Here is a 20,614-nt window from a genome sequence, read left to right on the forward strand (position 1 = left end):
TTCCACATTGTGTTACGTTACAACCTTATTCTAAAATTGATTCAAATGTTTTTTTTACCTCATCAATCTACACACAATACCCCAGAATGACAAAGCAAAAACATAAGTATTCAGACCCTTTAATCAGTACTTAGTTAAAGCACCTTTGGCAGAGATTAGAGCCTTGTGTCTTCTTGAGTATGACGCTACAAGCTTGGCACAAGCTTGCCTTTCTAAATCAAGTTGTAGAAACATCTCAAGGATGATCAATGAAAACTGGATGCACCTGAGCTCAATTTGGCGAGTTTCTCCCATTCTTCTCTGTCAGGTTGGATGGGGAGCATCGCAGCACAACTATTTTCAGGTCTCTCTCGAGATGTTCGATCGGGTTCAAGTCTGAGGTCCTGAGCGCTCTGGAGCAGGTTTTCATCAAGGATCTCTCTGTACTTTGCTCCATTCATCTTTCCCTCAGTCCTGATTAGTCTCCCAATCCGTGCCGCTGAAAAACATCCCCACAGCATGATTCTGCCACCACCATGCTTCACCGTAGGGATGGTGCCAGGTTTCCTCCAAACGTGACGCTTGGCGTTCAGTCCAAAGAGTTGAATCTTAGTTTCATCAGATCAGAGAATCTTGTTTCTCATGGTCTGAGTCCTTTAGGTATATAAATATAGACAGGTGTTTGCCTTTCTAAATCAAGTTGTAGAAACATCTCAAGAATGATCAATGGAAATTGGATGCACCTAAGCTCAATTTTGAGTCTCATAGCAAAGGGTCTGAATACTTATGTAAATAAGGTATTTCAGTTTTTTATTTTTAATACATTTACAAAAATAAGTAAAAACCTGTTTTCGCTTTGTCATTAGGGTATTGTGTGTAGATTGATTTTTATTTTATTTGAATTAGGCTGTAACGTTTCAAAATGTGGAAAGAGGGAAAGGGTCTGAATTCTTTCCGAATGCACTGTAAATGGTAACTAAAGGTAAAGTATATAGAAACAACAGGAGAGAATATCAACACAAGAGGATGACTTGAAGGTATTTATTTAGTAATTTTGTGGGAATAAATGATAAATTACCATGTATGTTCGTTGGTGTTTCCTATGTATTTACCTAGTAAATAATTTGTAATTAACGGGCTGTAAGATTAAGTGTTACCCATGATGGTGCTTGGAGTAGTGCACCTCCATCACAACATCCAAGCAAACCCAAAGAGCTTGGTGAGTTACAAGCTACATGGGAGTACTCCATAGTCATATGAAGATCTACATAGCAGCTGATAAGCATGATAAAGCATGATAAGCGTGTGTGTGATGGTGCCGACAGCAACATCTTACAAATTACAACCCGACTTTGCTAAGTGTAGCTTTACTTTTTTTGTGCAGAAAGTTCCTGCTATTATCACATATGACCGCCAAGCACTTCTGGACATCAGTTCGACAGTTACTAACCTCGACTTTGACTTCTCAGCTCAGCTGTTCCCTTGTTCATATCGGACCACATTTCTTTATTTCACGGGCTACCAAAACACTGCAAGCTTAGACGCAACAGACAAGCTGGCATCCTGGTGAGACTGAGACGAAGAGAAAATCGTCCGGCAGGCCCCTCGGTTCTATTGGCAAATAAGATGGATGAGCTTTGTTCGAGAGTCTGCTATCAAAGAGACTTGAAAAGCTGCAATATTATATGCCTTGCAGAAACGTGGCTGGATGACTCTATGTATGTAGTACAGCAGTGGTTTCTCCATGCAGCGGCACGATCGTAAGAAGGCGGCCTCGTGCAAGTCCAAAGGGGGAGGGTTGTGAAGAAAATCTCAAGCTTTTGCTCACCTGATATAGAATACCTCATAGAAAGCTGCAGGCCCTTTTATCTACGTAGAGAGTTCTCATCAACAATTATCATCGATGTCTCCCTCCAAAAGCCAACACCACTTTGGCACTCAATAAACTATATGGGGCCATAAACAAACAAGAAACCACTCACCCAGAGGCAGCGGTTCTGGTGCGCGAAGACTTTAAAACCTGTTAAGGCTAGGGGGTGCTGGTGTCACTATTTATGGAAATCGTGTAATTTTTGAAACGGCTTCCTACAAAATTCTTGATCGTACAATATGCATATTATTACTATTATTGGATAGAAAACAGTCTATAGTTTCTATAGGCGTTGAAATTTTGTCTCTGAGTGGTACAGAACTCATTCTACAGCAATTTCCCTGACATGGAGTCAGATTTCACACATTTTGGCCCCTGTTCTGGAGTCAGTTTTAAGGCCACTGTTATTCCTATGAGTATACGGACACTGCTTACGTCTTCCCCTGGATGCCTTTACGTGATGACGCTTTGAATGGTATCGATTGCCCAATCACAGCCACTATAAATCAAAAAAACCTGTAGGTAGGAACTCTTTTCTAGGTGCGTCATGCGCGCGGAGGATACCGACCTACTGTTTTTCCAAGCATTAGTGTAGCCAGTTATATTTCTCCGGTCATATTTTTACTCGTTATAGGAGTTAAAAACATCATAAGGTAGTTAATTTAAAGCGTTTTATAGCAATTTATATCCGTTTAGTGCGATTTTGGGACATTTATTTCTGAGCCACTGTGAATCTCTGGGCACCGTTCCAGTTCATGCCGAACGCAATGTGCATTTCTGCATGGCAAGAGGACAGCTTTCGACCAAAAGACGATTAGACCCAAGAAAGGATTCTTTGACCAAGATTCTGATGGAAGAACAGCTCAAAGTAGGAACAATTTATTATGATAAATCGTGTTTCTGTCGAAAAATTTTAGTGGCTTAGGACGCCATTTTTTTTTACTTAGCTTCGCTTGGCACAAACTGTATTGAAAAGTAAGGATAATTTAAAAAATGTAATTCCGCGATTGTATTAAGAATTAAATTGTCTATCAATCGCTGTCCACCCTATATTTTTTAGTCACGTTTATGAGTATTTATGTATACGACTAGATCACTGTCTAATATGGCGCACAACATTTTCTGACCAGCTGGGCTACTTTTCTCATTGTCTAACCATGATTTTGGTGGCTAAATATGCACATTTTCGAACAAACTGTATATGTATGTTGTAATGTGATGTTACAGGAGTGTCATCTGAAGAATTCTGAGAAGGTTAGTGAAAAATTAATATATTTTGGCGATGTTTACGTTATCGCTCTCTTTGGCTAGAATCAATGCTGGGGTAATGTTTGCACATGTGCTATGCTAATATAATGATTTATTGTGTTTTCGCTGTAAGACACTTAGAAAATCTGAAATATTGTCTGTATTCACAGGATATGTGTCTTTCGATGCTGTGTATTTTTACGAAATGTTTGATGATTAGTAGTTAGGTAAACACGTTGCTCATTGTAATTATTCTAGTCCATTTGTGACGGTGGGTGCAATTGTAAACTATGACATCTACCTGAAATATGCACATTTTTCTAACAAAACCTATCCTATACCATAAATATGTTATCAGACTGTCATCTGAGGAGGTTTTTTCTTGGTTGGTGGCTATCAATATCTTAGTTTAGCCGAATTGGTGATAGCTACTGGTGTTGGTGGACAAAGAAAAAATGGTGGATTATGCTAATGTGTTTAGCTAATAGATTTACATCTTTACATATTGTGTCTTCCCTGTAAAACATTTTAAAAATCGGACATGTTGGCTGGATTCACAAGATCTGTGTCTTTCATTAGCTGTATTGGACTTTAATGTGTGGAAGTTAAATATTAAAAAAAAAAAAAATAATGAATTTCGCGGCTCTGCCTTTTCAGTGGGGGTGGGGGGGTGTGCCGCTAGCGGCACCCCCGGGCTAGACAGGTTAAAACATTCAGCGGCCTCACACAAAAACGCAGGGAGACTTAACCTGTTGGGGATGGGGGCGCTGTTTAGACTATTTATGCTAATGTGGCTAATTTTTTAAACGGCTTCCCACAAAATCCTTGATCGTACAATATGCATATTATTATCATTATTGGATAGAAAACAGTCTATAGTTTCTATAGGAGTTGAAATTTTGTCTCTAAGTGGAACAGAGCCCATTCTACAGCAATTTCCCTGACATGGAGTCAGATTTGAGAAACGTTGGCCACTTTTCTGAAGTCATTTAAACGGGCACTGTCGTTGCTATGACTATACGGACACTTCTTACGTCTTCCCCTGGATGCCTTTACGTGATGACGATTCCAACGGGCTCGATTGCTCGTTCACAGGCCCTACAAATGAAAAAAACCTTTAGCTAGCAAGTCTTTTCTTGCTGCGTAACGCGCGTGGAAGACACCGACCCTCTCCTGTTCCAAGCGTTAGTTTAGCCTGTTATATTTCTCCGGTCATCTTTTCACTCGTTATAGGAGTTACAAACATCACAAAGTAGTTAATTTAAAGCGTTTTATAGCAATTTATATCCGTTTAGTGCGATTTTGGGACATTTATTTTTGCAACGATGTGAAAAGTTGGGAACGCTTTTCAGTTCATCCCGAACGTAGTTGACATTTCCACATGGCAAGAGGACAGCTTTCCACCAAAAGACGATTTCTCCCAAGAAAGGATCCTTTGCCCAAGATACTGATGGAAGAACAGCTCAAGGTAGGACATTTTTATTATGATAAATCGTGTTTCTGTCGAAACATTTTAGTGGCTTAGGACGCCATGTTTTTTGACGTAGCTTCGCTTGGCGCAAACTGTATTGAAAAGTAAGGATAAATTAAAAAATGTAATAACGCAATTGTATTAAGAATTAAATTGTCTATCAATCCCTGTCCACCCTATATTTTTTAGTCACGTTTATGAGTATTTATGTATAAGAGTAGATCACTGTCTAAGTGGCGCAAGGACGTTTTCTTTACCAGCTTGTCTACATTTCACATTGTCTAACCATGATTTTGGTGGCTAAATATAAACATTTTCGATCAAACTGTATATGCATGTTGTAATGTGATGTTACAGGAGTGTCATCGGAAGAATTCTGAGAAGGTTAGTGAAAAAATTAATATCTTTTGGCGATGTTGACTTTTATCGCTCACTTTGGCTAGAATCAATGCTGGGCTGCTAATTGCTATGTGCTAAGCTAATATAACGATTTATTGTGTTTTCGCTGTAAGACACTTAGAAAATCTGAAATATTGTCTGTATTCACAGGATCTGTGTCTTTCGATTCGTGTATGCTGTGTATTTTTACGAAATGTTTGATGATTAGTAGTTAGGTAAACACGTTGCTCATTGTAATTATTCTAGTCCATTTGTGATGGTGGGTGCAATTGTAAACTATGCCATATACCTGAAATATGCACTTTTTTCTAACAAAACCTATCCCATACCATAAATATGTTATCAGACTGTCATCTAATGAGTTTTTTTGTTGGTTAGGGGCTATAAATATCTTAGTTTAGCCGAATTGGTGATGGCTACTGGTGTTGGTGGACAAATAAAAGATGGTGGATTATGCTAATGTGTTTTTAGGTAATAGATGTACATCTTTACATATTGTGTCTTCCCTGTAAAACATTTTAAAAATCGGAAATGTTGACTGGATTCATAAGATCTGTGTCTTTCATTAGCTGTATTGGACTTTAATGTGTGAAAGTTAAATATTTTAAAAAAATATTTTTTTTGAATTTCGCGGCACTGGTTTTTCAGTGGGGGGGGGGGGGGTGTGCCGCTAGCGCCACGCTGATCCTAGACAGGTTAAAACCATTCTACCTCACTTCTACCAACACGTCTCCTGCGCCACTAGGAGCACTAAAACTCTAGACCACTTTTACTCTACCCTCAGAAACCCATACAAGGCCCTGCCTCGTCTTCCCTTCTGACCACGATTCTATTCTCCTGCTTCCTGTTCACAAACAACAAATGCTCAAACAGGAAGTACCCGTGTGTGGTCCAATGAAGCAGACGTGAGGCTAGTAGAAACTGGGCTTTGTTCCGGCATTCATTCGATGGCATTGAGGAATTTACAACAGTCACAGGCTTTATCAATAAGTGCATAGACGACCTCATCCCCAAAGTGACTATACGAACGTTTCCAAACCAAAAACGTGCGTAAAACTATTTTTTTATTTTTTATTTATTCATCCCTTGTTCTCCCCAATTTCATGGCATCCATTTGGTAGTTACAGTCTGATCTCATCGCTGCAACTCCCGTATGTGTAACGATCGTCTAATGCCTCCTCCTCGGACGAGGAGGAGGAGTAAGGGTCGGACCAAAATGCAGCGTAGGTTGAATCCATAATAATTTATTTAGACACGGACACGGAAGACAATAACCCACAAACAAACAGTGAGAACAGCCTACCTTAATATCCTGTCTAGGATCAGCGTGGCGCTAGCGGCACACCCCCCCCCCCCCCCCCCCCCACTGAAAAACCAGTGCCGCGAAATTCAAAAAAAATATTTTTTTAAAATATTTAACTTTCACACATTAAAGTCCAATACAGCTAATGAAAGACACAGATCTTATGAATCCAGTCAACATTTCCGATTTTTAAAATGTTTTACAGGGAAGACACAATATGTAAAGATGTACATCTATTACCTAAAAACACATTAGCATAATCCACCATCTTTTATTTGTCCACCAACACCAGTAGCCATCACCAATTCGGCTAAACTAAGATATTTATAGCCCCTAACCAACAAAAAAACTCATTAGATGACAGTCTGATAACATATTTATGGTATGGGATAGGTTTTGTTAGAAAAAAGTGCATATTTCAGGTATATGGCATAGTTTACAATTGCACCCACCATCACAAATGGACTAGAATAATTACAATGAGCAACGTGTTTACCTAACTACTAATCATCAAACATTTCGTAAAAATACACAGCATACACGAATCGAAAGACACAGATCCTGTGAATACAGACAATATTTCAGATTTTCTAAGTGTCTTACAGCGAAAACACAATAAATCGTTATATTAGCTTAGCACATAGCAATTAGCAGCCCAGCATTGATTCTAGCCAAAGTGAGCGATAAAAGTCAACATCGCCAAAAGATATTAATTTTTTCACTAACCTTCTCAGAATTCTTCCGATGACACTCCTGTAACATCACATTACAACATGCATATACAGTTTGATCGAAAATGTTTATATTTAGCCACCAAAATCATGGTTAGACAATGTGAAATGTAACTCGGCTGGTCAGAATTTGTCCTTGCGCCACTTAGACAGTGATCTACTCTTATACATAAATACTCATAAACGTGACTAAAAAATATAGGGTGGACAGGGATTGATAGACAATTTAATTCTTAATACAATTGCGTTATTACATTTTTTAATTTATCCTTACTTTTCAATACAGTTTGCGCCAAGCGAAGCTACGTCAAAAAACATGGCGTCCTAAGCCACTAAAATGTTTCGACAGAAACACGATTTATCATAATAAAAATGTCCTACCTTGAGCTGTTCTTCCATCAGTATCTTGGGCAAAGGATCCTTTCTTGGGAGAAATCGTCTTTTGGTGGAAAGCTGTCCTCTTGCCATGTGGAAATGTCAACTACGTTCGGGATGAACTGAAAAGCGTGCCCAACTTTTCACATCGTTGCAAAAATAAATGTCCCAAAATCGCACTAAACGGATATAAATTGCTATAAAACGCTTTAAATTAACTACTTTGTGATGTTTGTAACTCCTATAACGAGTGAAAAGATGACCGGAGAAATATAACAGGCTAAACTAACGCTTGGAACAGGAGAGGGTCGGTGTCTTCCACGCGCATTACGCAGCAAGAAAAGACTTGCTAGCTAAAGGTTTTTTTCATTTGTAGGGCCTGTGAACGAGCAATCGAGCCCGTTGGAATCGTCATCACGTAAAGGCATCCAGGGGAAGACGTAAGAAGTGTCCGTATAGTCATAGCAACGACAGTGCCCTTTTAAATGACTTCAGAAAAGTGTCCAACGTTTCTCAAATCTGACTCCATGTCAGGGAAATTGCTGTAGAATGGGCTCTGTTCCACTTAGAGACAAAATTTCAACTCCTATAGAAACTATAGACTGTTTTCTATCCAATAATAATAATAATATGCATATTGTACGATCAAGGATTTTGTGGGAAGCCGTTTAAAAAATTAGCCACATTAGCATAAATAGTCTAAACAGCGCCCCCATCCCCAACAGGATATGGTTCTCAATCAGAGGAAAAGTCAAACACCTTCCTCTAATTGAGAACCATATCAGGCAACACATTAAACCCAACATAGAAACACATAACATAGAATGCCCACCCCAACTCACACCCTGACCAACTAAACACATACAAAAACAATGGAAAACAGGTCAGGAACGTGACAGAACCCCCCCCCCCCCCTCAAGGTGCGAACTCCGGGCGCACAACCAAAGTCTAGGGGAGGGTCTGGGTGGGCATCTGTCCACGGTGGCGTCTCCGGCTCCGGACGTGGTCCCCACCCCACCATAGTCAATCCCCGCTTCCGTAGCCTCCTCCAAATGGCCACCCTCCAAATTAACCCCACTGGATTAAGGGGCAGCACCGGACTAAGGGGCAACACCGGAATGAGGGGCAACACCGGAATGAGGGGCAGCTCCGGACTGACCTCATCCCCAAAGTGACTATACGAACGTTTCCAAACCAAAAACTCGCGGCTCCTGTCTGGCGGACGGCTCTAGCGGCTCCTGTCTGGCGGACGGCTCTGAAGGCTCAGGACAGACGGGCGGCATTGAAGGCTCAGTACAGACGGGCGGCTTTGCAGGCTCAGTACAGACGGGCGGCTTTGAAGGCTCAGGACAGACGGGCAGTTCAGGCGGCGCTTGGCAGACGGACAGCTCAGATGGCGCTGGGCAGACGGGCAGTTCAGACGGCGTTGGGCAGACAGGCAGTTCAGGCGCCGCTGGGCAGACGGCAGACTCTGGCCGGCTGAGGCGCACTATAGGCCTGGTGCGTGGTGCCGGAACTGGAGGTACCGGGCTAAGGACACGCACCTTCAGGCTAGTGCGGGGAGCAGCAACAGGACGCACAGTACTCTGGAGGCGCACAGGAGGCTTGGTGCGTGGTGGAGGCACTGGTGGTAATGGGCTGGAGACACGCACCATAGGGCTAGTGCGTGGAGGAGGAACAGGGCTCTGGAGACGCACTGGAAGCCTGGTGCGTGTTGTAGGCACTGGTGGTACTGGGCTGAGGACACGCACCATAGGGCTAGTGCGTGGAGGAGGAACAGGGCTCTGGAGACGCACTGGAAGCCTGGTGCGTGGTGTAGGCACTGGTGGTACTGGGCTGGGGCGGGGAGGTAGCGCCGGAAATACCGGACCGTGCAGGCGTACTGGCTCCCTTGAGCACTGAGCCTGCCCAACCTTACCTTGTTGTATGCTCCCCGTAGCCCGACCAGTGCGGGGAGGTGGAATAACCCGCACTGGGCTATGTGGGCGAACCGGGGACACCATGCGTAAGGCTGGTGCCATGTATGCCGGCCCGAGGAGACGCACTGGTGGCCCGCACCGGGCTATGCACACGTACAGGAGACACTGTGCGCTTTACCGCATAACACGGTGTCTGCCCGTTCTCTCGCTCTCCACGGTAAGCTCGGGGAGTAGGCGCAGGTCTCCTACCTGACTTCGCCACACTCCCTTGTATCCCCCCCCCCAAGAAATTTTTGGGCTTGACTCACAGGCTTCCGTGCTAGTCGCGTACCCTCATAACTCCGGTTCCTCTCTCCGGTTGCCTCTGCTCTCCTAATCGCCTACAGCTGTTCCCATGGGAGGCGATCCCTTCCAGCCAGGATCTCCTCCCATGTGTAGCAACCCTTGCCGTCCAAAACATCCTCCCATGTCCATTCCTCCTTCGTGCGCTGTTGCTTTCTCCCACGCCGCTTGGACCTTGGTAGGTGGGTGATTCTGTAACGATCGTCTAATGCCTCCTCCTTGGACGAGGAGGAGGAGTAAGGGTCGGACCAAAATGCAGCGTAGGTTGAATCCATAATGATTTATTTAAAGACGAACACGAACACGAAAAACACTTTGAAAAATCCAAAACAACAAAACGACGTAGACAGACCTGAACATGTGAACTTACAATAACACGAAGAACGCACGAACAGGAACAGACTACATACACGAACGAACACGAAACAGTCCCGTGTGGTGCCACAGACACAGGAACAATCACCCACAAACAAACAGTGAGAACAGCCTACCTTAATATGGTTCTCAATCAGAGGAAACGTCAAACACCTGCCTCTAATTGAGAACCATATCAGGCAACACATTAAACCCAACATAGAAACACATAACATAGAATGCCCACCCCAACTCACGCCCTGACCAACTAAACACATACAAAAACAATGGAAAACAGGTCAGGAACGTGACAGTATGGACTCGGGAGAGGGAAAGGTCGAGAGCCATTGTCACGTTTCTGACCTGTTTTCTGTTAGTTTTTGTATGTGTTAGTTGGTCAGGACGTGAGTTTGGGTGGGCAGTCTATGTTTTCTGTTTCTATGTTGGTTTAAAGGGTGACCTGATATGGCTCTCAATTAGAGGCAGGTGGTTTTCATTTCCTCTGATTGAGAGTCATATTAAGGTAGGTGTTTTCACACTGTTTGTTGTGAGTGGTTGTCTCCTGTGTCTGTGTATGTCGTTGCGCCACACGGGACTGTTTTCGGTTTGTTTATATGTTCGTTCTTTTATGTAGTCAGTTTTCCCTGTTCATGCGTTCTTCGTGTTTCATGTGAGTTCGTCGTTCAGGTCTGTCTACGTCGTTTTGTTATTTTGTTAACCTGTTGGGGATGGGGGCGCTGTTTAGACTATTTATGCTAATGTGGCTAATTTTTTAAACGGCTTCCCACAAAATCCTTGATCGTACAATATGCATATTATTATTATTATTGGATAGAAAACAGTCTATAGTTTCTATAGGAGTTGAAATTTTGTCTCTAAGTGGAACAGAGCCCATTCTACAGCAATTTCCCTGACATGGAGTCAGATTTGAGAAACGTTGGCCACTTTTCTGAAGTCATTTAAAAGGGCTCTGTCGTTGCTATGACTATACGGACACTTCTTACGTCTTCCCCTGGATGCCTTTACGTGATGACGATTCCAACGGGCTCGATTGCTCGTTCACAGGCCCTACAAATGAAAAAAACCTTTAGCTAGCAAGTCTTTTCTTGCTGCGTAACGCGCGTGGAAGACACCGACCCTCTCCTGTTCCAAGCGTTAGTTTAGCCTGTTATATTTCTCCGGTCATCTTTTCACTCGTTATAGGAGTTACAAACATCACAAAGTAGTTAATTTAAAGCGTTTTATAGCAATTTATATCCGTTTAGTGCGATTTTGGGACATTTATTTTTGCAACGATGTAAAAGGTTGGGCACGCTTTTCAGTTCATCCCGAACGTAGTTGACATTTCCACATGGCAAGAGGACAGCTTTCCACCAAAAGACGATTTCTCCCAAGAAAGGATCCTTTGCCCAAGATACTGATGGAAGAACAGCTCAAGGTAGGACATTTTTATTATGATAAATCGTGTTTCTGTCGAAACATTTTAGTGGCTTAGGACGCCATGTTTTTTGACGTAGCTTCGCTTGGCGCAAACTGTATTGAAAAGTAAGGATAAATTAAAAAATGTAATAACGCAATTGTATTAAGAATTAAATTGTCTATCAATCCCTGTCCACCCTATATTTTTTAGTCACGTTTATGAGTATTTATGTATAAGAGTAGATCACTGTCTAAGTGGCGCAAGGACGTTTTCTTTACCAGCTTGTCTACATTTCACATTGTCTAACCATGATTTTGGTGGCTAAATATAAACATTTTCGATCAAACTGTATATGCATGTTGTAATGTGATGTTACAGGAGTGTCATCGGAAGAATTCTGAGAAGGTTAGTGAAAAAATTAATATCTTTTGGCGATGTTGACTTTTATCGCTCACTTTGGCTAGAATCAATGCTGGGCTGCTAATTGCTATGTGCTAAGCTAATATAACGATTTATTGTGTTTTCGCTGTAAGACACTTAGAAAATCTGAAATATTGTCTGTATTCACAGGATCTGTGTCTTTCGATTCGTGTATGCTGTGTATTTTTACGAAATGTTTGATGATTAGTAGTTAGGTAAACACGTTGCTCATTGTAATTATTCTAGTCCATTTGTGATGGTGGGTGCAATTGTAAACTATGCCATATACCTGAAATATGCACTTTTTTCTAACAAAACCTATCCCATACCATAAATATGTTATCAGACTGTCATCTAATGAGTTTTTTTGTTGGTTAGGGGCTATAAATATCTTAGTTTAGCCGAATTGGTGATGGCTACTGGTGTTGGTGGACAAATAAAAGATGGTGGATTATGCTAATGTGTTTTTAGGTAATAGATGTACATCTTTACATATTGTGTCTTCCCTGTAAAACATTTTAAAAATCGGAAATGTTGACTGGATTCATAAGATCTGTGTCTTTCATTAGCTGTATTGGACTTTAATGTGTGAAAGTTAAATATTTTAAAAAAATATTTTTTTTGAATTTCGCGGCACTGGTTTTTCAGTGGGGGGGGGGGGGGGGTGCCGCTAGCGCCACGCTGATCCTAGACAGGTTAATTCATCAAGTGTATTTCGTTTCGTCTTCGTCTTGTTCAATAAATCATCATGTCATATCACAACGCTGCGTTTTGGTCAAATCCCTGCTCCTCCTCTTCGGATGAAGAGGAGGAGGAAAGCCGTTACAGAACCACCCACCAAACCCGGATCAAGCAGCGGGTTAACGGACAGCGCATGAAGCAGGATTTCTGGTCTTGGGAGGAAATCATGGAAGGAAAAGGACCATGGGCTAAAATGGAAGTGAATCGCCGCCCATGGGAACAGCTGGAGGATGCTCGGATAGCGGAGGAAACCGGAGAGAGGAACCGGCGTTATGAGGGGACGCGTCTAGCACGGAAGCCCGAAAAGCCCGCAAGTACAACACAAACATTTCTTGGGGGGGGACTAAGAGGTAGTGGGTCTAGGGCAGGTAGGAGACCTGCGCCCACTTCCCAGGCTAACCGTGGAGAGCGGGAGTACGGGCAGACACCGTGTTACGCAGTAGACGCACGGTGTCTCCTGTACGTGTGCATAGCCCGGTGCGGGTTATTCCACCTCCCCGCACTGGTAGGGCTAGATTGAGCATTGAGCCAAGTTCCATGAAGCCGGCTCTACATATCTGGCCACCAGTACGTCTCCTTGGGCCGGCTTACATGGCACCAGCCTTAGGCATGGTGTCCCCGGTTCGCCTACATAGCCCGGTGCGGGTTATTCCACCTCCCCGCACTGGTCAGGCGACGGGGAGCATACAACCAGGTAAGGTTGGGCAGGCTCAGTGCTCAAGGGAGCCAGTACGTCTACATGGTCCGGTATATCCGGCGCCACCTTCCCGCCCCAGCTCAGTACCACCAGTGCCTACACCACGCACCAGGCTTCCAGTGCGTCTCCAGAGCCCTGTTCCTCCTCCATGCACTCTCCCTGTGGTGCGTGTCTCAAGCTCAGTGCCTCCAGTTTCGGCACCACTCATCAAGCCTCCTGTGTTTCTCCAGAGCCCTGTACGCACTGTTCCTTCTCCCCGCACTCGCCCTGAGGTGCGTGCCCTCAGCCCGGTACCTCCAGTTCCGGTACCACGCACCAGACCTATAGTGCGCATCGAGAGTCCAGTGTGCCCTGTTCCTGCTCCCCGTACTAGCCTTGAGGTGCGTGTCTCCAGTCCGGTACCACCAGTTCCGGCACCACGCACCAGGCCTACTGTGCGCCTCAGCAGGTCAGAGTCATCTGTCTGCCCAGCGCCGTCTGAGCCATCTGTCTGCCCAGCGCCATCTGAGCCATTTGTCTGCCCAGCGCCGTCTGAGCCATCCGTCTGTCCAGCGCCGTCTGAGCAATCCGTCTGTCCAGCACCGTCTGAGCCATCCGTCTGTCCAGCGCCGTCTGAGCAATCCGTCTGTCCAGCGCCGTCTGAGCCATCCGTCTGTCCAGCGCCGTCTGAGCCATCCGTCTGCCCAGCGCCGTCTGAGCCATCCGTCTGCCCAGCGCCTTCTGAGCCATCCGTCTGCCCAACACCTTCTGAGCCATCCGTCTGCCCAGCGCCTTCTGAGCCATCCGTCTGCCCAGCGCCTTCTGAGCCATCCGTCTGCCACGAGCCATTAGAGCCGCCCGTCTGTCCCGAGCCATTAAAGCCGTCCGTCAGTCAGGAGCCGCTGGAGCCGTCCGTCAGTCAGGAGCTGCCAGAGCCGCCAGCCAGTCAGGAGCTGCCAGAGCCGCCAGCCAGTCAGGAGCTGCCAGAGCCGCCAGCCAGTCAGGAGCTGCCAGAGCCGCCAGCCAGTCAGGAGCTGCCAGAGCCGCCAGCCAGTCACGAGCTGCCAGAGCCGCCAGCCAGTCAGGAGCTGCCAGAGCTGCCCTACAGTCATGAGCTGCCCTCCAGTCATGAGCTGCCCTCCAGTCATGAGCTGCCCTCCAGTCATGAGCTGCCCTCCAGTCATGAGCTGCCCTCCAGTCATGAGCTGCCCTCCAGTCATGAGCTGCCCTACAGTCATGAGCTGCCCTACAGTCATGAGCTGCCCTACAGTCCGGAGCTGCCCTACAGTCCGGAGCTGCACTCAGTCCGGAGCTGCCACTCAGTCCGGAGCTGCCATTAGTACAGAGTTGTCCCTCTGTCCTAAGCTACCTCTCTGTCCTGAGCTACCTCTCTGTCCTGAGCTACCTCTCTGTCCTGAGCTACCTCTCTGTCCTGAGCTACCTCTCTGTCCTGAAATACCTCTCTGTCCTGAGCTGTCTCCTCTATGTAGGAGGGGCCTTAGTGAAGGTTCCTGGACCTTGGTCGGGGGCGAGGGTCGCCACTCAAAGGACGCGAAGGAGAGGGACAAAGACAGTGGTGGAGTGGTGTCCTCGTCCACCGCCGGAGCCGCCACCACGGACAGATGCCCACCCAGACCCTCCCCTTGAGTTGTAGGGGTGTGCCCGGAGTTCGCACCTTGAGGGGGGGGTTCTGTCACATTCCTGACCTGTTTTCTGTTAGTTTTTGTATGTGTTAGTTGGTCAGGACTTGAGTTTGGGTGGGCAGTCTATGTTTTCTGTTTCTATGTTGGTTTAAAGGGTGACCTGATATGGCTCTCAATTAGAGGCAGGTGGTTTTCATTTCCTCTGATTGAGAGTCATATTAAGGTAGGTGTTTTCACACTGTTTGTTGTGGGTGGTTGTCTCCTGTGTCTGTTTTTGTCGTTGCGCCACACGGGACTGTTTTCGGTTTGTTTATATGTTCGTTCTTTTATGTAGTCAGTTTTCCCTGTTCATGCGTTCTTCGTGTTTCATGTGAGTTCGTCGTTCAGGTCTGTCTACGTCGTTTTGTTATTTTGTTAATTTATCAAGTGTATTTCGTTTCGTCTTCGTCTTGTTCAATAAATCATCATGTCATATCACAACGCTACGTTTTGGTCAAATCCCTGCTCCCTGCTAACGGAAAACCGTTACAGCCATGCGTCCACCAAAACACAACCCAACCAAGCAGCACTGCTTCTTGACACAATGCCCGCTTAACCTGGAAGCCAGCCACACCAAAGTGTCGGAGGAAACAACGTACACCTGGCAACCATGTCAGCATGCATGCACCCAGCCCGCAACAGGAGTTGCTAGAGAGCGAAGGGACAAGGACATCCCTGTCAGCCAAACCCTCCCCTAACCCAGACGAAGCTGGGTCAATTGTGCGCCGCCCCATGGGTCTCCCGGTCGTGGCCGGCTGTGACAGAGGCTGGACTCGAACTAGGATTTCTAATGGCACAGCTAGCACTGCGATGTAGTGCCTTAGACCACTGCACCACTCGGGAAGCCCTGCGTAAAACTTTTAAACAGGTTAACACTCAAAATAACAGGGAGCGATCTCAAAGCTGGCGTAGACATTTTCAATCTCTCCTTGTCCCAGTCTGTAAACCTAACATGTTTCAAGATGACCACCATTGTCCCTGTTCTCAACAACTGGAAGGTAACCTGCCTAAATAACTATCGCCCTGTACCACTCAAATGTTTAATTTTCATAAGTAATCACACACCTGAGTCAATACTTTGTAGAAGCACCTTTGGCAGCGATGACAGATGTGAGTCTCTGAGATCTTTCCACACCTGGAATGTGCAACATTTGCCCATTGTTTTTTTCTAAATTCTTCAAGCGCTGTTGATCATTGCTAAATTAATCTAAATGAATAAATATTTTTAGAAAAATAATTAATTCTTAATTAATAAATAATTCTTGCCATAGTGTAAATGTTCAAATAGATTTAAGTCAAAACTGTAACTCGGCCACTCAGGAACATTCACTGTCATCTTGGTAAGCAACTCCAGTGTAGATTTGGCCTTGTGTTTTAGGTTATTGTCCTGCTGAAAGGTTAATTATTCTCCCAGTGTTTGGTGGAGAGCAGACTAAACCAGGTTTTCTTCTAGGATTTTGCCTTTGCTTAGCTCTATTCCCTTTCAATCCTGGGAACTCCTCAGTCCTTAATGATTACAAGCATACCCATAACATGATGCAGCCATCACTATGCTTGAAAATATGGAGAGTGGTACTCAGTAATGTGTTGTATTGGATTTGTCACAAACATAACACTTTGTACTCAGGACTAAAAGGTAATTACAGTGCTACGTTTTTTGCACTATTACTATAGTGCATTGTTGCAAATAGGATACATGTTTTAGAACAGCGGCGTCTGGTAAGACAAGGGGCGGTGGACTATGTATTTTTGTAAATAACAGCTGGTGCACAATATCTAAGGAAGTCTCGAGGTTTTGCTCGCCTGAGGTAGAGTATCTCATGATAAGCTGTAGACCACACTATCTACCTAGAGTGTTTTCATCTGTATTTTTCATAGCTGTCTACATACCACCACAGACGGATGCTGGCACTAAGACCACACTGAATGAGCTGTATTCCGCCATAAGCAAACAGGAAAACGCTCACCCAGAGGCGGCGCTCCAAGTAGCCGAAGACTTTAATGCAGGGAAAAAAACTCTGGACCACCTTTACTCTACACACAGAGACGCATACAAAGCTCTCCTTTGCCCTCCATTTGGCAAATATGACCATAATTCTATCCTTCTGATTCATGCTTACAAGAAAAAATTTAAGCAGGAAGCACCAGTGACTTGATCAATAAATAAAGTGGTCAGATGAAGCAGATGCTAATCTACGACTGTTTTGCTAACACAGACTGGAATGTGTTCCGGGATTCTTCCGATGGCATTTAGGAGTACACCACATCATTCACTGGCTTCATCAATAAGTGCATCGATGATGTCGTCCCCACAGTGACCGTACGTACATTCCCCAACCAGAAGCCATGGATTACAGACAACATCCGAACAAGCTAGATATATAGGACCAAATACTACACTTATGATTGCTTTAGTTAATACACAGAGTATAAGTTAATTTGTCCCAATACTTTTGGTCCACTAAAATGGGTGGACTATGTACAGAAAGTGCTTTAATTTCTAAACCGTTCAACCGATATGGATGAAAATACCCTAAAATTCAAGTTGACAATCTGCACTTTAATCTTATAGTCAATGTATCATTTAAAATCCAAAGTGCAGAAGTACAGAGCCAAAACAACAAAATATGTACTGTTTCAATAATTGTGGAGCTCACTGTTTACACACTAAATACACACATTACACTGACACTCGCACACAAAACCCACACACATTCACATACAGTACATTTGCATACAAATACATAACACACACGCATACCGATGCAAGACAAACACATGCACACACACACACCTCGCACACACCTCGCAACCCTGCACATTGATCTGGTACTGGTACCTCCTGTACATAGCTCCATTCTTGTGTATTTTATTACTATTGTGTTTTTTTATTTGTGTTTTTTTACTCTGCATCATTGAGAAGAGCTTGTAAGCAAGCATTTCACGGTAAAGTCTACATCCGTTGTATTCGGTGCATGTTACAAATACAATTATATTTTATTTGAATTTCATATAAAAAAAGGATACAGCAGCAGACTGCATTGGAGAAGCACAGTCACACACTGTGCACTGATTGGCTCTGACCACAAGCCATGTGCTTCAGCAATGATCCGGTGAGTGAACTGGAGCAGGGATGATTGTGATCACAGATAAGCCAATAAGTGGCAGGATGAGGGTGTGTGTGTAATTCCTACCTGGTCAGCAGGAGGGGCGAACGGCACACTCCTCTGGAGCTGGAGCTGCTTTTCAATGTTGTCCTTCAGACACTGACACACACGTCGCTTCTGGTCAGCAGAGTAAGCTTCCAGACTGAGCAAGCAGTCACACTTCTACACAGCCAGAGAGAGACATGGAGAAAGAGAGCCAGAGAGAGATAGAGAGAATGACAGAGAGATAGGGAGAGAGAGAGAGAAAGGGAGGAAAGGGAGAGTGGGGGACAGAGAAAGGATGAGAGGGGTTGTTATTCTCCTTTCATGCAATACTTAATTCTACTCTTTGTTGCAGGTTTGACAGTTTAGTTGAGAAAAAGGCTTCTTTGTAAATGTGTCTCCATGGTGGCAGGACCTCTGTTTTAGGAAGGAGAGGGAGGGCAAGAGAGAGAGGAAACAAGAGAAAAAATGAAAGCAAATTAATTATAGAATTAATGAATGATGGCAAATGGGATTGGTGAACAGCAAGATAGTTTTGGAGAGGTATCGTGCTTAATGGTTTCCTCACCAATGGAGAGATGACAGCAAAAGGCAGTGTGTGTGTGTGTGTGTGTGTGTGTGTGTGTGTGTGTGTGTGTGTGTGTGTGTGTGTGTGTGTGTGTGTGTGTGTGTGTGTGTGTGTGTGTGTGTGTGTGTGTGTGTGTGTGTGTGTGTGCCTGCGCATATATGCCTGTGTGTGTATATGTGCGTGTGTGTGTGTGTGTGCCTGTGCATATATGCCTGTGTGTGTGTGTGTGTGTGTGTGTGTGTGTGTGTGTGTGTGTGTGTGTGTGTGTGTGTGTGTGTGTGTGTGTGTGTGTGTGTGTGTGTGTGTGTGTGTGTGTGTGTGTGTGTGTGTGTGTGTGTGTGTGTGTGTACGTGTGCACGTGTGTGCAGGTGTGGACATGGGTTTATGTGTGCATGTGTGTTATATCCACTTAGTCACAGAGAATTAAGCTGACCCACTGGTACAGTCCAGGGCAGTGCTGAGTAGCCTGAGAGAGCAGCGAGTGCTTTGAAAAAGGATGAGAACTAAGAAAGGATCTTAGCAAGCCAGAAGTGGCATCTTGTACTGCTGCTGAGTAGTAACAAACAGTAATAGTGCTATTGACTATTGTGCTTTAAATATTAACAACCCCATGGTGTGATATATGACTTGGAGCCAGACTTAGATCATGTGATTTGCTCACTTCAAGTGAAATAGATCTCCGGTCAAACTGATTAAAAGACTTCAAGTTGGGTGCCCCCAAAGAAAGAACATAAATCAATCCATCGCTTTTATTAATGTTCTGGAGGGTAGAATTGAATGTCCCGTAGTTAACCTGTTGGGGATGGGGGCGCTGTTTAGACTATTTATGCTAATGTGGCTAATTTTTTAAACGGCTTCCCACAAAATCCTTGATCGTACAATATGCATATTATTATTATTATTGGATAGAAAACAGTCTATAGTTTCTATAGGAGTTGAAATTTTGTCTCTAAGTGGAACAGAGCCCATTCTACAGCAATTTCCCTGACATGGAGTCAGATTTGAGAAACGTTGGCCACTTTTCTGAAGTCATTTAAACGGGCACTGTCGTTGCTATGACTATACGGACACTTCTTACGTCTTCCCCTGGATGCCTTTACGTGATGACGATTCCAACGGGCTCGATTGCTCGTTCACAGGCCCTACAAATGAAAAAAACCTTTAGCTAGCAAGTCTTTTCTTGCTGCGTAACGCGCGTGGAAGACACCGACCCTCTCCTGTTCCAAGCGTTAGTTTAGCCTGTTATATTTCTCCGGTCATCTTTTCACTCGTTATAGGAGTTACAAACATCACAAAGTAGTTAATTTAAAGCGTTTTATAGCAATTTATATCCGTTTAGTGCGATTTTGGGACATTTATTTTTGCAACGATGTGAAAAGTTGGGCACGCTTTTCAGTTCATCCCGAACGTAGTTGACATTTCCACATGGCAAGAGGACAGCTTTCCACCAAAAGACGATTTCTCCCAAGAAAGGATCCTTTGCCCAAGATACTGATGGAAGAACAGCTCAAGGTAGGACATTTTTATTATGATAAATCGTGTTTCTGTCGAAACATTTTAGTGGCTTAGGACGCCATGTTTTTTGACGTAGCTTCGCTTGGCGCAAACTGTATTGAAAAGTAAGGATAAATTAAAAAATGTAATAACGCAATTGTATTAAGAATTAAATTGTCTATCAATCCCTGTCCACCCTATATTTTTTAGTCACGTTTATGAGTATTTATGTATAAGAGTAGATCACTGTCTAAGTGGCGCAAGGACGTTTTCTTTACCAGCTTGTCTACATTTCACATTGTCTAACCATGATTTTGGTGGCTAAATATAAACATTTTCGATCAAACTGTATATGCATGTTGTAATGTGATGTTACAGGAGTGTCATCGGAAGAATTCTGAGAAGGTTAGTGAAAAAATTAATATCTTTTGGCGATGTTGACTTTTATCGCTCACTTTGGCTAGAATCAATGC

At 44.1% G+C, this 20,614-nt stretch overlaps 1 protein-coding gene across 5 annotated transcripts in view; it reads right to left on the bottom strand.

Moving 5' to 3' along the window:
* LOC129864126 (regulator of G-protein signaling 3-like) overlaps positions 1–20,614 on the bottom strand; it is a 271,563-nt gene that overhangs the window by 107,164 nt on the left and 143,785 nt on the right. For all 5 annotated transcript variants that reach the window (XM_055936752.1, XM_055936755.1, XM_055936756.1 and 2 more), the window contains one exon: positions 18,125–18,259. In XM_055936752.1, coding sequence (XP_055792727.1) covers positions 18,125–18,259 — 135 coding nt within the window. The remainder of the gene's footprint in view (positions 1–18,124; positions 18,260–20,614) is intronic.

This window comes from Salvelinus fontinalis, chromosome 10, assembly GCF_029448725.1.
Source record: "Salvelinus fontinalis isolate EN_2023a chromosome 10, ASM2944872v1, whole genome shotgun sequence".
Classification (NCBI taxonomy): Eukaryota; Metazoa; Chordata; class Actinopteri; order Salmoniformes; family Salmonidae; genus Salvelinus; species Salvelinus fontinalis.